Below are 18,047 nucleotides of genomic sequence, written 5' to 3'. Positions count from 1 at the left end.
TGAGATAAACTTGGAGGAGCTTGACGAGTTAATTAAGGCCCTGCCTACAGGCAAGGCTCCGGGGCCAGATGGCTTTGTCGCTGAATTTTTTAGATCTTATGCTATAGAACTGGCTCCACGTTTGTTAGAAGTTTACACGGAATCATTAAAGAATGGAAAGCTACCGCCAACCATGACACAAGCCTGGATCAGTCTGATTCTTAAAAAGGACAAAGATCCAAGCGAACCAGATTACATTTCAGTAAGCTGCATAGGCCGATTGACAAAGGTGGGCTAGGCCTACCCAAGATTTTGTTTTATTATTATGCATTCAGTCTCAGACATTTGGCTCATTGGTCACTTCCACCTGAAAGAGCCCCTCCCTGGCTTTGTATTGAACAGGAATTATTGGCCCTATTTTGCCTTTGCAAAGCCTTTCTATCAATCTAACCGGAGAAGATAAACTACACCCCGTTACCTCGCATTTACACTCGGTATGGACAAAAGTGTCCAGAGTGTTTAATTCAGATATTTATCTAAATGTTGCCTCAAGCTTATGGCTGAACCCTAAACTACATATTAATAAGTCCCTTTCTGCTGGTCAGAGTGGATTGTGAGGGGGGTTACTACACTCGGTGACCTATATGAGAGTAGTGTGTTGAGATCCTTTGAAAATTTGGTTCAACATTTTGGGATCCCAGATCTCAGTTTTTAGGTATCTACAGCTGTGCCACTTGCTCTGTACTATTTTTGGGAATAGCATTCACCCCCTTAAAGTGGCAGATACTATGATAGTGGTGATTACTGCTTTTGGAAAAGGTCATGAGGCATCAGTGTATTACTCCCTGTTAATTCAGAGTCTGGGGGATAGAACCTCGACCACTCTCAAGAGATTATGGGAGAAAGATTTAAACTTGGAATTGGAGGAGGGAGAGTGTGCTGGAATTCTAAAAAACATGAAGACTGCATCTAGAGAGGCAAGGGTGCGCCTTATGCAATTCAAGATATTACCATTTTTGTGTGTCTGTGTGTCTATATAATTTGCGACCACTGGGATGTTGTTGGGGCCAGGGTGGGGTTGGGGATTGGGAGGGGTAATAGTGGGGGTTAAGATTGATTCTTTGTATATATGTTTTGTTTTTCTGTGTTCATTTATGAGAATCAATAAAAATTGTTAATCTGAAAAAAGTCTGTGTAAACAGACCTTTTGCAAGAATCTGTTCTGTTAAAACATGAAATGATCTAATAATTTGGTAACAGGCAGTCAATCCAATAAGAATTGCATTTATTATGTATTTCCAAATATTTCTTCCACAAAAGTACTAAAAGAATCATTAAGGAACTGGAATCATTAAGAGGAATTGCAACCGAAATCTGTAAATTCCTTACGATTCCTATCCTTACTTCAGTATCTAGGCTTTCCACTATCGGCATAAAAGTCTGGTCCACTTTGTAGATTAATCTGGCAAAGAACCACACATTTAACAGGAAGAGATTGTTTGACCAACACAGAGATTGTGCAGCGACCAACTACAGTTTGTTTTGTTTTTATGTGCTGTTTGGCTTATCTGAAATTAATGATAACTCTATAACAGTCTGGCATGCAACTTATAAGAACAACATTGTTTTAAGGCAGACTGGTAAAAACCTGTGACCCCTTATTTGCAGAAGTTGTGTAAAGCCATTGAATTATGGTTTGCCAGATTGAGAAAGTGCTTACAAATTTTGTGTGCAATATGCATCGGTCGTATAGTGAACAGGGTGTAGGCATGCTGTCTGAAGTTGAGACTATATTAGAGATAACTAAAAGTCATAGTCCAAGCAGGCTTATTGTTGTTTAAGAGAAGTTCAAAGTAGTGGCTATTTGATTAATTTAATTCTATCTGAAACTGGACAAAAACTTTGGATGAATACAACTTTTAGTCCTACTTACTCTGTAGTCACTGGCGGTGACGTAGAAGATGGGCTGGAAGGCCAACCAGATAATGCAGGTGGTGTACATGGTGAAGCCAATGAACTTGGCCTCATTGAAGTTCTCCGGACACTTCCTGGTCTTGAAAGCATAGAAGGTGCAGAGTATGATGAGGATGCAGTTGTAGGTGAGGGACACCAGCATGCTAGAATCCAGACTGTTGCATTTCAGAGTCACCGCATCTCGTCTATCTGGGCCCACCTCTTTCCTTACCCCCGGTGCCTCAACCAGGAGCCAGACGAGGGCAACCAACAGCTGGGCTGAGATCAGCACGGCGCAGATTGCCACCTGAGAGGCAGGGCTGATGAAGCGTGGTCGCTGGGCACTGTCTCGTGCCCCACCAAAGATCCGTGCAATCCTATTCGTCTTCGTCAGCAAAGCCGAATAACAAACGGCAAAGGACGTCCCAAGGCCAAGACGACGCAGAGCACACACAAATGTGGAGGGTTTAGCGATGTAAATAAAGGTCATAGCATAACACAGGAGCACGCCAAACAGCAGGATGTATGAAAGTTCTCGACCGCTAGCTTTCACCACCGGAGTGTCATTATTTCGGAAGAAAACCCCAGCCACAGCAATCGTGCAAAGCATTCCCAGACAAGAAATCGTGACCGGTCCCACCGCCCATGCATCTGACCAGTGGATATACTCCTCAGGAAGCTCATAACAGCCTGTCAGGTTGGCAAGGGGCCATTCTCCAAAACCACAGTCCACACAGGTAAATTCATCTAGGAGATATTGGTGAGGCTGGCATGGGATACAAATCCAGCAGCACACATCTCCAGGTTGCATGCTTTTAGCTTCATTGGGTTGACACGGGTCACTGCACTGGGATGTAGGTACAGCTTCACCAACCCAAGGTACCATACTGGTATTGAGCACTAAGCCCTGTGCCCAGTAGCCCACCTTCCTGTACACAAATTTATTCTCCTCTTGGCGATAGTTGAAGATGTTGTAGCGACCCAAGCTGTCACCCAATGAGGTGAACCGCACCACATTCTCAGTGTCGGCAGGCCTGAAAGGGGCTGAAAAGATAAAAATAAGATGTCTTGTTTAAATACAGCATAACCAGAGTTAAAAACTTAAGGTACATTTTCTAGCAGCTTGACCAGAAGCCACTGAGTTGCACTTATGACGTTAGTTGAAAAGTGATGAAATTCACCCCCAAAATGAACTATCCCTTTTTAAAATTGAATTAAGCAACTTAATTCAAAATTTTCATTATTTAGTATTAAGAAAATGTTTCTGTAAAAGTAACATTATTAAACACTATTAAAACATCTTTGTCTTATTCATACTAAAATACAGCATATTGTCCATGCCCAGACAAACTCTGAATATCCTGTCTAAGATTGCATTCTGTTGGAGACCAGTTGGAGCTTTTAACTTGATAAAGAATCTCACGTTTATAAATGTAATTATATCTGATACTTTCAGTGGAAAGATACAACATGATCTGAATTGGAAGATTGGAGATTTTGATGCATAAAGATTCACAAATTATGGGTTAGATCTAATTTTAGATGGATAATTGAAGATCTTCTTCATAGGATTGAAGAATCCTATGAAGGATTAACCTGTAAGGTCTCATATGCTTGCCAATTCTACTCACCATCAAACTTTGTCTTGAGTATAAACTCACGGTAGAACCTCTTCCCATTCCCTGGCTTCATGGCATCGCACACTTTCGTGGTGTTGGGGCACACAGCTTGGCGCATATTGTGCAGGGCATAGGCCATGGCGTAGACTGCATTCACCACAAACATGATCTTTGATTCCGGCTTAAACAATCCATTCCTCAGGCTATTACTGGCACAGCCGTGTTCGTGTAGGTTACAGCTAAATCTATGCTCCCAGAATTCCCTGAACCATGGGTTGCGTGTGTTTAGCTCAGGTGTGAGCTTGGTAAAATAGTCCTCAAACTCCCGTATGGAGTATGAGGATAGCTCAATTGTGAAGGCCCCATTTGCTGCTTTTTCACTGCCATGTACAACACTCTCTTGCGCCCCCCATCCATCGCTAGCCACCCAAATGAAAGTAGCATTCATCTGGGCTGCGGCGGAGAGCAGCTCCCTAGCATCCTCGCTTTTGGTGAAGAGGATCACGACTCTAGCATTGGCTTTTTGCTGAAGTGACCGAATGATATTTTCGTAGTTCCCTCGGTTTACAGAGCGGCTGACTTTAACTGAAGTTGCAATGCAGATTTGGCGCACTCTGGCCTCTTTTTGGAAGGCATCAATACCCGTTTCGCCGTAGTCACCTTCTGAGGCTACAGTGGAAACGTAGGTCCAGTTGAAGTAGCGTAGGATCTCAGCAATGGCTTTGGCCTGATAGAAGTCTGGTGGGACAGTTCGGGCGAAATAATCATAACGGGATTTGTCGCTAAGCTTGGCACTAGTAGAAGCGTAGCTAATTTGGGGCATCTGGAACAGTCTAAGGAGGTTTGCCACCTGAACAGAGAGATATAAAAAATATTTGGCAGTAATACCTTTGTACAACACCATTCGCAACAGTGAACCAAGTAAATTAAACACCATGCATTGAACTAAGGTTTCTAAAAAATGCCAAAATTATAAAGCACATGAAAATAGACACTTCATTTTAGAAGCCTGCTTTTGTTGTTTGGCCTCCATTCAGCTTCAGAGTTTATACCATTAACTGAAAGAACCTCAGTTCCCCCGACATGATCACATGGGAATACGACATGTTGCTATCGAATGTTCCATTACCCTGACATCACCCCCTTTCTGCTGAGTTACACGCGGCATCTCCAATCAGACATTTTTGTATCAATTCAAATGTTGCGCTACTGATAGTACATTGTGTAAGCAGCCAAAGAAACATGGCTTCCGATCCCATAGAAACCAGGAAGTTACGGCATTCTCATAATCAATGATGAATGCAATTTGGAGGTTGCATTCTCGCCACAGTCTTAAAACAAAATGTTTTTCATTTCGGTTAGTTCTGAGCAGAAACAGTATTTTTTCGTTCCGGTTCCAGCGTTCCGCTGCCTCCTTTTCCAATTGGTAACCGGTTAAAAAAAATGAAGGAACGGTTAATAACATTTTTTTATTATTATTTTTATAAATGACAGTACTCTGTGCTAAGGGTGGGTGTTGTATCAGTTGCAGTGTTACCAGATCTATCTCTCAAAAAAAGGGACCTGGTCTGGAAAAACATGCTCAAAATAAGGGACTTGCCTCAACCAAAATAAGTAATAATTAGCAATGTGGGGGAATTATCAGCATAGAAATCATAACACGCAAAGTATACAGTAAGTAGCCTATATAAAATAACATCTTTTCAATAAATGTATTCTAAATATTAAATATATCCCCAAAAATTTCAAATATTTAAAAAACATACATCTGGCTGGGCCTGGGTAGCTCAGCGAGTATTGACGCTGACTACCACCCCTGGAGTCGCGAGTTCGAATCCAGGGTGTGCTGAGTGACTCCAGCCAGGTCTCCTAAGCAACAAAATTGGCCCATTTGCTAGGGAGGGTAGAGTCACGTGGGATAACCTCCTCGTGGTCACGATAAGTGGTTCTCACTCTCAATGGGGCGTGTAGTAAGTTGCGTGTGGATTGCGGAGAGTAGCATGAGCCGCCACATGCGGAGTCTCCGCTGTGTCATGCACAACAAACCAGGTGATTAGATGCGCGGACTGGCGGTCTCAGACACGGAGGCAACTCCGTCACCCGGATTGAGGTGAGTAACCATGCCACCACGTGGACCTGCTAAGTAGTGTGAATTGGGTGTTCCAAATTGGGAGAAAAGGGGGATAAAAAAATATATAAATACATCTGGCCATCTAATATCAATTCATAGGCAAAATCTCTCTCTCCTGCATGCATGCACACACTGCTTGGGTGTGTTTGGAATAAACGGCATCTTATGCCGGCCAAATAATTTTATTTTAAAAATGTAATAACTTCAATTATTTTAATTAAATTTTTTGTTTTAATTACAGATCTGCTTCTCAGTCAGAATCCAGCAGCATCAAATCAGTATCAATGCATCATATCTAACAATAATTCAGTGAAGACTTGGAAACAACTGAGAAATTTACTTTTTACCTCAATATTTTCCATTGCATCTGGATTAACCGTGCATGTATACATGCCTCTTTTTTTGGGCAACAGGAAGTGGTGTGATTCCGAAAATGTACTGTAATAAACCATTTACACTTTGGTTTCATGAAAAAAAAAAAAAAAGGAAATTAAGAATGAAATTAACCAGTTATTAACTGGTTACCAACATTAAAAAATTATGTTTTCACTCCGGAAGAACTGAAAGGGACTTTGTTCCCGTTTTCAGTTATGTTCTACAAAAAATTTGGTTCGTTTTTCGTTTTTCAATCCTTGGAATGTTTTCAGTCCCTCGCTGTAAAACAATTCCTGTAAATTTACAGGATAATGTAAATATAGTACTGCTTTCATGGAATAGCAGTAAGATGCTGTTTTCACAATGCATTATGGGTGGACAAGGACGATTTGAATTGTGTGATGACCAGTAACAGAATGATACTGTTATTTAACTGTATTGTACCATATTTTTTTCCCATGCACGTGCATTTTTTGAGGGAGGCATTTCGGATTTTCTGCCACATTTATTTGCATCTCTGCCTATGATTATATCATTTGTTAGTTATTTATTACTAAGATTACAAATATCCAATGAAGCCACTATTGTTATGCAGATGATGGGCTAGCCTACTTTAATCAGGCTAAGGGGTGAATGAGCAAGGTATGACAGGCACCAGTTAATGAGCTCTTGGCACACACACTTAGTCTGCATTTGCTGCTGTCAAATCACACACGCCATCCGTTAAGAAACCTAAAGTTATACAGTATATAGCATGCACGTTTTTCTAAATGTCATCTTAGTAAAAGAGTGTGAGATAAGCAACAACAAAATCAATGACTATTTTTACATTTATGTATTTTGTGATTACACTTTTAACGATGTGCATATTCAAACTGTGGCTGGTTTGAACGCAGTACTATTAGCGGCATGAAAAGAGGAACATGCTCTGCTTCTGTCTTGCTCTTTCTCTAAAAATACTTTTTTTTTTTCTCAAGACTTGAGGGCATCACTAGCTTGATAACAAGAGAGGTTTGCTACTCTTTACATTATGTTTCCTTGTCAGTCAATTGTTTCTCTTGAAGAGGAGTCGTCAGAATGTGATTCAACTCTTAATGGCTCACTTCGCAGAAAGCCAACAAGGACTGATCCTTCAACAAAAGGTACGTTTTTCTTCATATTCATTCACAGTATTTACTTGTTTTACAGTATGAACAGCTGTTAAGAGTGGAATATGCCTCTTCTCACTTTAGAATATCATAAACAACTAGCACATTCAGATTTTTATATTTTTTATTTATTTTGAATCTGCAATTACAGTCAGTCATCTCAAATTGTTATCTTTACCATTAGTTTGCCACTCCTGCTGAACTTTAGAAGATGGGTAATCTACCTGTGACCCTGCTTGGTAAGTAGGCTACATCATATTAGAAAAACTTAAAGCATTTTGTTTCACTAAAACAACGTTCTGTGTTCTTCAAAGGATAGTCAAACATAAAAATTAAAATGTTGTCATTATTTACTCACACTCATGTTGTTCAAAAACCATAAAACTTTCTTTCTAGGGGCTGGCAGCATCAGTTATCATTTACTTTTATTGTCTGTTTATCAGTTATCTTGGAAGATGAGAGATTGTCAGAGCTGGCATAATTTTCCCACTGTCTTTTCTAAGAACAATTACTTTAAGGCCAAGGCGATATACTTGGGTAAGGATGAAACGATGGATGGTCAGCATTGAAGGCTGAATAATCTGCGAGTGTGTGCAGCCAACTTTCCTCACTGGACTTGCCAGGAGGAAGCATCCACACTGGAAGTCTTTCGAAGGTGACAAGCTTGCACTTATCATTTCTTACTTGTTTGTTAAATTGTCATTAATATGTATGACTCATAGGAATAGTTCACCCAAAAAATATTCTCTTATCATATCATCGCCCTTATGTCGTCTCAAACTTGTGACCATCTTTCTTCTGCGGAACACAAACAATGATATTTTGATGGAGATATGATGTCTGTTTGCCCATACAATGCAAGTGAATGGTGATCAGACCTTTGTAGCTCCAAAAATCACATAAAGGAAACAAAAGTTTCTAGCATTTAAAAGCATATGACTCCAGTGGTTAAAGGGTTAGTTCACCCAAAAATGAAAATCCTCTCATTATTTACTTACCTTTAAGCCATCCCAGATGTGTATGACTTTCCTTCTTCAGCGGAACCGAAGTGAAGATTTTTATAAGCTGATTTCAGCTCAGTTTGTCCATACAATGCAAGTAAGTGGGTGCCATCAGGCTGCTGGCTGTTTGACAGTCCAAAAGGCATATTTATGCAGCATAAAAGTATGCTCCAGTCGATCAGATAATGTCTTCTGTAGCAATCCGATAGGTTGGTTAAGAAACAAATCAATAATTTAAACATTTTAACTTTAAATCGCTGCTTCCGCCAAGCGCTGTATTTCTGTTTGAAATGAACGAGTGGCGTCTCAGGGTCATTATTTAGTGTGGGGCACAAACAATCATTTAACAATCAATTATTTGACCTATCTTTGAAACATTGATGAATAATTCCAAATTCTGTCCAACATTTTGACAGATAAAAAAGAAACCAGATTTTTTTTTTTGACTTCACTCTTTGTCCCTCACATTCCTGCTCTGCATGTGCCCTGTTTATTACCTGTTATTAATATGCATATTAGATGCATATTAACTGGCACCATCATCATTTACACCTGGTATTGTGCATACCTTTGGTGTTTGGATTTTGTGTAGAGAGTATCTGATTTCATGACTACATGCATCAATCATTTCAGTCAATTATGCATGCATTTAATATAAGCGAAAACATCATGTTTAGAGCAGAATTGTCCATTATTTTAGTGGAGTGACTGTTAACGGAGCTTCACAGATGTGCTTCTTATGTTACACTTTATGTTCACACCAGGGACTATGAAGTTCTGTGAACTTGTGAATGTGTGTATATGCTTTAACCCAAGTAAAAGTTTAAAAACCTCATTTTAGCACAGTAGTTGATTGACAGGTAGAAGTTTCATACTAGAACTCAATGGTTTCACCGGACTCAAACAAGGAGAGTCAAAAATATTTGGCCATTAAGCAGTAATAGTACAACACCATTCGCAACAGTGAATCAAGTAAATTAAACACTTCAGTTAAAAATCATAAAAGCCTATCTACTGTCATGTATGTGCCATTATAATGGATGCTACGTCCCTCAATATTCTAGTACTTATAAAATAAAAACAAGTATGACTGATAAAAATAGATCATGACATAAATTTTACAGAGTGACGAATAAAGACTTTTTTCTAGTGCAACCTCTGAACATGATGCCACACAAATATCCCTAATGATTTAAACTCAGCACAAAACACCACTAAGACGTGCACATCAATGTCAAAAAGCTCAAGTGACTGTGAAAGTAAACCACAAATAGGCAAATCGTCAAAGGGTGTGCCTCACTAACTCGAATGAACAGCATAACAAAACTAATCAAAATGACAGACTCCCAATATTTTGCAGTAATTGTAGTCTAATACAAAATAATGTATCAACAACACAACACCTCAACACAACGCAATACAATTCACTGAAATGATGAACGGTGCACTTTAACTAATCCAATCAGCAGTACATTAGCTTTTAAAACTTACCAATGAAGTTCACTACGCAGGTCTACTCTGCACCCGGTAACTTCCGAGGCTCACGTCAACAGCTTGACATAAATATGATCAAAGTTTTTGACTGGCTCTGGGGCAAAGGCAAACTAGCCCCTCAGGCCATCGTTGAACACTTGTAGCACATGTGCAAGACATTCTCCAGATCTCTGTTGATTAACATTGAGGATGAAAGGCAAGCCCCACGCATAGCAATGAGAACGATTAAATGGCTTTTATTCAACATACATGAATAATAATAGAATTTCTCAAAAGAATATTACTTTTCCTTGTATTATGGAAATAAAACATGTTTAAGTTGAGGAAAATATATTATTTCTTAAAATACATTTATGATGATGCAATTCAATTTGCACAACAGCACCACCTCTGGCGGGGCTTAGCCCCACTTGCCCCTAATGTAGAGATGCTGCTGAAGTGAACTAACTATCGCGTGACATTTGTTCCATGTTGTATACAAAGCACGTGCTTCCAACTTCTCTCGTGAACGCTCCATTGTGCATACGTCACTGATGCGCTGATATATTTTTTTATTATTATTTTATTTTTTTATTCTCCCCTTTTCTCCCCAATTTGGAATGCCCAATTCCCAATGCACTCTAAGTCCTCGTGGTGGCATAGTGACTCGCCTCAATCCGGGTGGCGGAGGACGAATCTCAGTTGCCTCCGCGTCTGAGAGAGTCAATCTGTGCATCTTATCACGTGGCTTGTTGAGCACATTACCGCAGAGACATAGCACGTGTGGAGGTTTCACGCTATTCTCCATGGCATCCACGTACAACTCACCATGCACCCCACTGAGAGTGAGAACCACATTATACTGACCACGAGGAGGTTACCCCATGTGACTCTGCCCTCCCTAGCAACTGGGTCAATTTGGTTGCTTAGGAGACCTGGCTGGAGTCACTCAGCATGCCCTGGATTCGAAATTGCGACTCCAGGTGTGGTAGTCAGTGTCTTTACTCGCTGAGCTACCCAGGCCCCTATTGATTTATTTTTTACACAAACCTATCGGTTTGCTTCAGAAGACATTAATTGATTGACTGGAGTCGTGTGGATTACTTTTATGCTGCATAAATATGCCTTTTGGACCGTCAAACTGCCAGCAGCCTGATGGCACCCATTTACATGTATTGTATGGACAAACTGGTCTGAAATGTGCTTATAAAAATCTTCACTTCGGTTCTGCTGAAGAAGGAAAGTCATACACATGACTGGGATGGCTTAAAGGTAATAAATTATTGTGGCATGGGGGGCGTGATCATGTGTCGGACTGCGAGAGAGAAAGAGCAGTAAGGCTCGTCACCTGGGTCGTAATTATCTCTAACACCTGTCTCTAATTATAGTGATGGTGGAGGGAGACCTGAAAAGGCAAGCCAGAGCATCAGAGTGGGAGAGAGAGGCCAGAGCCTGTTCCTGAAGCTATGTGTTATACTGTTGACCTGTTTGTGTGTTTGGCCACCAAGAGCCCTTTTTGTTTAAGTTTTGTAAGACACAGAGAGAGTAATAAAATACTCACCTTTGACTGTTTGCTAAGTTGTGTCTAAGAAAACTGGAAAAATGGTGCAAAATAAATCTCCTGGAATTTTTTATTCTTTTAATTTGTTTTTCAGATGTGCTCTAATTCATACAGTATAAAGACACACTAGACTACTAATATATGCTTATTCTGTATATTGTGTACTTTTTGTGTCATATCACATTCATTTTATCCATCAACAGTGCACGGTCACTTTAATTGAGCACGAGTGGCGCTGCAAAAATAGACTCGGAGCCGAAACCCCCACTGCACTGCAGCTCACGTGACGCTCACGCTCTGACACGCTGCTGACACTTCTGATGTGAATGCTCTAATCTGTTATTGTGGACTCGAAAAAAATACGCTCTGCTCACGCGCCGATCACGCTTGCTATGTGAAACGGGTGTAAGAACCACACAGAAATATCTGTTCATGTGGTATAAAAAGAAAGCATTTTCCTGCAACAATTTCATTGTTCTGATGTTGCTCTTTCATAGTTCAGAAGACTTCTTAGTTGTTTCATTAAAGTGTCTTATTAAAGATTCTTCTAAAATTCCTTAAGAAAAATAAAACTAGAAACAAAAAAGACAATTGTTGACATACAGTAAGAGTATAAAACAACAAAACTGCAAATGTTCAAATTGCAGACTTTGGTATCTTGGCAAATCTGAGCACTTTTTGTGACTTATCTTTCCTGAAACTCCAGCTGAGGCAAATGTTTGAATTCTAAGAAGTAGGAGACTTAAGCAAACATTTCTACTTGCTCTTCATTAAATCTCGTTGTTTAGGAGAAATGTGGGGAGCGGTAATCCCCCCAATAATCAAAACAAGCAAGTACAACCCCCCCCCCCCCCAATATTTATACAGTGATCATTGGAAACATATAAATGCTTCACATTGCAACCCCCTCAAAGTTCAAGCCAAATCAATGCCCTTGTTAGAGCTAAAGGGCGGTGCAGTCACATGTCAGTTTCTGACAGGCACATTTAATGAGCTCAGTGCATTCACGCCTGAGGGAGAGCAGACTCTCTGCTAAGAGCAAAAACAGAGTCAATCTGATTTATTTAGAAAGTGAAATTATCATCACAGGCACAAAACTGGTTCAGCATCCGCACCTCTGCTTAATTCTACATTGTTGGGGCCAAACTGGAAACAAAAGTGAGAAAATCTGTGAAGAGTGGAACTAAAATAATCATTCATTGTTACAGTGTAATAGAAAAACTTCAAGTAGCCAAATATGTGTTTCATGTGGAAACGTCTAAATTAATTGTGTTTATTCTAGTCAAAAATATAATTTAATAACTGGTAATAATTGGTTTATTTCCAATAAACTGTCAAAATTAACGCATTAATGCTTGCGATTAATATAAAATGTTTAACGCGTAAATTTTTCTAAATTGCGATTAACACAATTGCCGTTAATAAAGGATTAACCAGCAAAAACACTGGTGGGACTAAGGTGGAACCTTTGCGATGGACTAGTTCTTTCAATTAGTCAAACTCACACTTATGGCACTTTTCCACTGCACGTTACGGTTCAACTCGACTCGACTCTGCTCGCTTTACTTTTCTGAGCTTGCTTTTCCAGTGCAGTTTAGTGCCGCCTCAACGTGGGTGGGATTATAGGCTGATCATCATAGTTGCGCCACCTCTACTGCCGTGACATCATCTTAAACACGACACAAACATTACTGACCATAAACAATAACACGACCGCTAGCTGTTAGCTACTAGCTCATTGTGCTGCATAAAGCAGTTGTTTCATGGTGATTTTACACAAGTGTAACAGTTAAATTGGCCTGGTTGTTTTAGAAGCAAGCTTTCCAGTAGCTGGTCAACTAAATAAAGTGAAGCTTTCTAGCTGAATATAGAGTTAACGTAACAAAACGTACCATCCTCCAACGCCGAATCCAGGGCACTCTCCCTCCCCTTGCTCACCGGTCTATTGCCATAGATAGCGTCCATTTGGTCGAACCACTTCCACTTTCTTCTGTTTGAACCACTCCAGCTGTTGTGGTCTGTAGTAATTTTAAGTTTTTTTTTTACTTTTCCCTACACTGTTGGTAAGTCCGGTGGTAGCCGTGTGCAGCCAATAGCTGAGACACTTCCTGAAAAACTTTTTCGTTTCGCGTCATTTCGTTCGTCGCTAACGAGAGGAACATCTGCACCTCGTTTATTGACAACGACACGGTTTTGCGCACAGCCATTTCTTTTTACAATTCGAAAGTCACGTGAACAAATTATATTGCTGTCGCTGTTGCTAACTTTAAAACTAGTGGGTTGATGTCCCGTGTCGCAAATCCAGTGACGCTAGTAGTGACAATTCTCTCTGACCAATCAGTGATCTGCAGGGTTTTGACGTCACATTTAGTATCGGCTTGGCTCGCTTGGAACCTTGACCGAGGTGGTATTAAAAAAAGTATCAGGTACTATCCACAGTGGAAAACCCCCAAAAAGTGAGCAGAGTGGAGTCGAGTTGAGCTGTACCGTGCAGTGGAAAAGCCCCATTAGACTTTGGAAAACATTTAATGTTACTTGAATTGGTGCTATTTTAGTGCATTTCTATCTTTATAATGTGGAAGGCTTTGTTTGGAAAATGTTAATAAAGCATTATATTGTTACATATTGTTTTGCTTTCTTTCCTTAAAAAGGAAATACATGAATTTTGTCAGGAAAATAATTATTTATAGAGTCAAATTTCAGCACTTTCAAAATCTGCGATGAATTGCGATTAACTATTAAAAATTATGCGATTAAAAAATGTAATCGACTCACTAATTTTAGCATAAAAAAATTACATGGCTCAGCTTTAAATTACACCAATGAAATACATTTATAAGTAAGTTCATATAGAAATAGCAACTTTAAAAAATATTTATTTATTTTAATTGCCCAGTTTCTCTTGTTACAGTGTACGCAATAGCAATATTCAGTTTTTTCTTACCCCAACATTTAAATAGGCTAACAAGATCACACACCATCGATCCATTAGAAAATTTGAGTAATTGGTCTAAAGCAGAAATAAGGATTTAAATTATCTGTGTTGTTAATAAGTGTGTGCTGTCTAGAAAATTTGATGCGGTTGTCAACACCTCAAAGGTGTCACTGGCTACTGGCTTTCATTTTTAGAGCTCTTCAGCATATGTTGATATTCCATCAACACATTCGTTTTTTGTTTTTCATTTGGAAAAACCAACAGGAAGCCGAACCTGTCAGAATGCCACTGAAGCATTTGACAGGGACCACCTGAGCTGACTATAATGTGAGTATTGCTGCCCTGAAGGGTAGCACTCAGGCAGTGTAACATGGAAATGTAGATGTCAATGCATTTTTCATTTTAAGAGCAAAACAGACAGAGAGGTTTTTCAGCAAATTTGTTTGGTCAAGTTAAAGCTGAACAAACCTCTAAGACTAAGTATTAACCCTTATGCACTGTTTGGGTAATTTTTGACCTGTTTCAATTTTGTTCATTCATATTTTGTTAGTCTGAGACTAAGTGAGACTTCCTCCACCGGCTATCTAAACACACACACAAAAAAGACTTGATTCGATGAGTCTAGGTGGTTTTGTAAAACAGTATTCCGTTTATAAATCAGACACAATGCAGAACACATAAACACATAAATGAAGGGGTGAGACTATAAAGCACCCACAACGCAGAACACGCACACATGAACATGTATGCATGCACACGCACACACACACACACACACACACACACACACACACACACAGGCTTGTTTGACTATATTAGTAAGGACTTCTCACAGACTTCCACTGATTTCATATCAGGCTAATTATATTTTCTATTTCCAAACTCTGCCCCTAAACCTAACCATCACACAAACATGTGCACATTACTAGGTTTGAAGATCAACATCATCTGACCCAAGTCTAATTCTGGACCTTGTGTGACAAAGTTTATGCTAGAATTTTGATGTTTGTTGTTTGAAATAAATAACTCATTATTCTGTATTTTCTTTGTAACAGTCAGATTTGACTGTGGCAGCATGGTCAGGTTTGACAGCATATTGGAGCATCATTGCAAAATCTGACACTTCAAAACAAGTGGCTTAAAAAAAATGCCTCAGTTTGACATTTTTTTTTATTATTATTATTATTTCTAAATATATATCCAATGCATAACTTGTGATAATATCTAGAAATTAAGTTTGTTACAACATTGGCTTATTTAGATCAGCCAATGCATGCAGCACTGAAGCCATCTATTGGCCATAGTTGTCATTTCATGTAATTGTTATTTTTATTCCAGCAGATGTCACCAGAGACACATGCAATGCATCACATATTTTGATGTTTTGACAATCTTTCAATTTACTGAAATGAAGGTTATTACAGAAATGAAGATAATATCAAATGTGCTTATTTTTTTCATGAATATGAATGGGATAATTGAGTAATTTAGAGGTAAAAATTGATAAAAAAATATCTTAAAATCACAAAAGAAATGCATAACTTTGGTGTTTTTACTTTACTGAAGTTACAAGTTGTTGTTTTTTACTTTCATAAAAATAAAAACCACATTTATTGTTTTCGGGTCAAAATTGACCCGAACAGTACAAGTGTGATTCTAAGACGAACAGTGCACAAGGGTTAAACTTCAGTGTCTAACTTGTCTTAGGTTTGTGCTATAGAATCTTCTCTTATTTACAACGGTGAAAGGCTGTTCAAACACAAAACTGTTTTTGTTCTAGCAGTTAGAGAGCTCTGAAAGAATGAAGGGTGTTTGACCCTGTCCTGAATGTGAGCTGCAAACCCAAATAAACAGGGTCAAGTGATGCTATCTGGCTGCCCAACCTGTTTTCAAGCTTTTCCCACCCTCCTGCTAACATAAAAACACCATCTGCTTTTTTCCCAGGACACTTTAGCAAGTGCTACCGAGCTAAGCAGTGTCGTTACTCTACGGTAAGGGCTGGAGACTTGCAAATCGCTAAATATGACAAACAAAGTGACAAACAAAATAAAAACAGACATTCAGATGTCATAGATAGAAGGACAGACAGAAAGACAGTCAGACAGACAGATAGATAGATTATAATAATATAATTCTGATTATCTTTTATTATGTGGGAATGCAAATTATGTGACATTTATTTGGCATTAATTAGAAGCGTCTTCTTTTGTCTGTTTTTCTCCACTGAAGCTGTTGTTTTGTCATTTGTCAAGAACACCACATGCAGTTACAACCTATTAAAATGTTCTGTGTCTCAGACCACAGCAGAGCTCTCCATATGAGTGTCCTTGACACTCACACACACACGTACACATGTTGGTGCGGCTATCCTTATGAGGACTATCCATAGACATAATGATTTTTATACTGTACGAACTATAGATTCTATCCCCTAACCCTACCCTTAAACCTAACCCTTGCAAAAAACTTTCTGCATTTTTTACATTTTCAATAAAACATCGTTTATTATGTTTTTTAAGCGATTTGAATTACGGGGACACTAGAAATGTCCTCATGAACCCCATTTATAGCATAATACCCTTGTAATTACCAGTTTGTAACCTAAAAAAAAGTCCTCGTAAACCACCCAAACCCTCCCACACACAAATACAGAAACACTTAAAGGGATAGTTCACCCAAAAATAAAAGTTCCTTCATTGTCAAATAATGACAGACTTTTCATTTTTGGGTGAACTATCCTTTTAACTAACAGACTCTTCCGATAACTGTTGGAAAACAACTTCTTCACCTTAAAAAGGGTAAAATGGTCTGACAATACTCCACACAGCATCTAAGGATACCATATGTACACATACTTATGCATGTCATTATTATTTAAAATTCTGTAGTCAAACACACCCATTTTGTGCTGAAGAAACATGATAATATATTCCGTCACATTGTAGGGGGGAGAAAATGTGACAGAGAGGAGACGAGCATGGTGTGTATTGATTGGTTGGCATAATCAAAGGCATACCTCGATATGTGCCAAACTCTCCAAATGTCACACATACACACACATCGCAAAAACTGCTCTGCCTCTTTAATTAGCAGAATAATCTGACAGGAAAACATTCAGTTCAGATGGTGAGTGCACCGCTTAAAAAAACGGCCACAGAAAAGAAATATCACACATGAGATCTATTTTATATCGTAAATGTTTCTTGTAGACAGCAACAAGATTAAATAGTGAGCAATGCAAACATTTGCTTACAGAAAAGCGTTACCCAAAAATGAAAATTCTGTCATCATTTACTTACCTTCATGTGTTCCAAACCCATATGACTTTCTTTTGTGGAACACAAAAGAATGCAGTTTCAGTCGGCATTCATTTTCATTGCATCTTTTTTTTCCATACAATCAAAGTGATGGTGACTGAGGCTGTGATTCTCATTAAAATCTCCTTTTGTTTTCCACAGTAGACAAAAAGTAATATGGGTTTAGAACAACATGAGGGTGAGTAAATTATGACAATGTAATTTTTTGGGGGTGAACTATTATTCCCTTTGCACTTTAAACAGGTATGTTTTTAGCCTGTGAAGTCCATGTGACCAAATTCTCACACCGCCCAGTTTTGTCAAACTTTTTGCATGGATGTTTCTGCTGTGGGAGATGTTGCAGCATCATCCGCGTGCTCCTCGCTCACATGCCACGTGTTGCTGTTAAAATAAAGCGTGCAGGGTGGGCACACAAGTTTGGCAAGTGGGGCGTGTCGAGTAGGTGTGATGGATCATAAATATAAATTTATCGGCAAAGTAAATATTTAAAGATTCTGTGCTTAGTGTGCCACCTGCTGACATTGACCATGTACTGTGTCATGTCTCAGGTGGAAA

General features: G+C 39.1%; 1 protein-coding gene across 2 annotated transcripts in view; it reads right to left on the bottom strand.

Annotated features, from left to right (window-relative positions):
• The window catches only part of LOC127426123 (metabotropic glutamate receptor 2-like), a 48,060-nt gene that overhangs the window by 9,687 nt on the left and 20,326 nt on the right, over positions 1-18,047 (bottom strand). For both annotated transcript variants that reach the window (XM_051672663.1, XM_051672665.1), the window contains exons 4-5: positions 3,564-4,401; positions 1,913-2,976 (exon numbers count right to left, since the gene is read on the bottom strand). In XM_051672663.1, the coding sequence (XP_051528623.1) occupies positions 1,913-2,976; positions 3,564-4,401 (1,902 nt within the window). The remainder of the gene's footprint in view (positions 1-1,912; positions 2,977-3,563; positions 4,402-18,047) is intronic.

This window comes from Myxocyprinus asiaticus, chromosome 35 (assembly GCF_019703515.2).
Source record: "Myxocyprinus asiaticus isolate MX2 ecotype Aquarium Trade chromosome 35, UBuf_Myxa_2, whole genome shotgun sequence".
In the NCBI taxonomy this organism is placed as follows: Eukaryota; Metazoa; Chordata; class Actinopteri; order Cypriniformes; family Catostomidae; genus Myxocyprinus; species Myxocyprinus asiaticus.
This window is presented reverse-complemented; position numbering and strand designations above follow the sequence as displayed.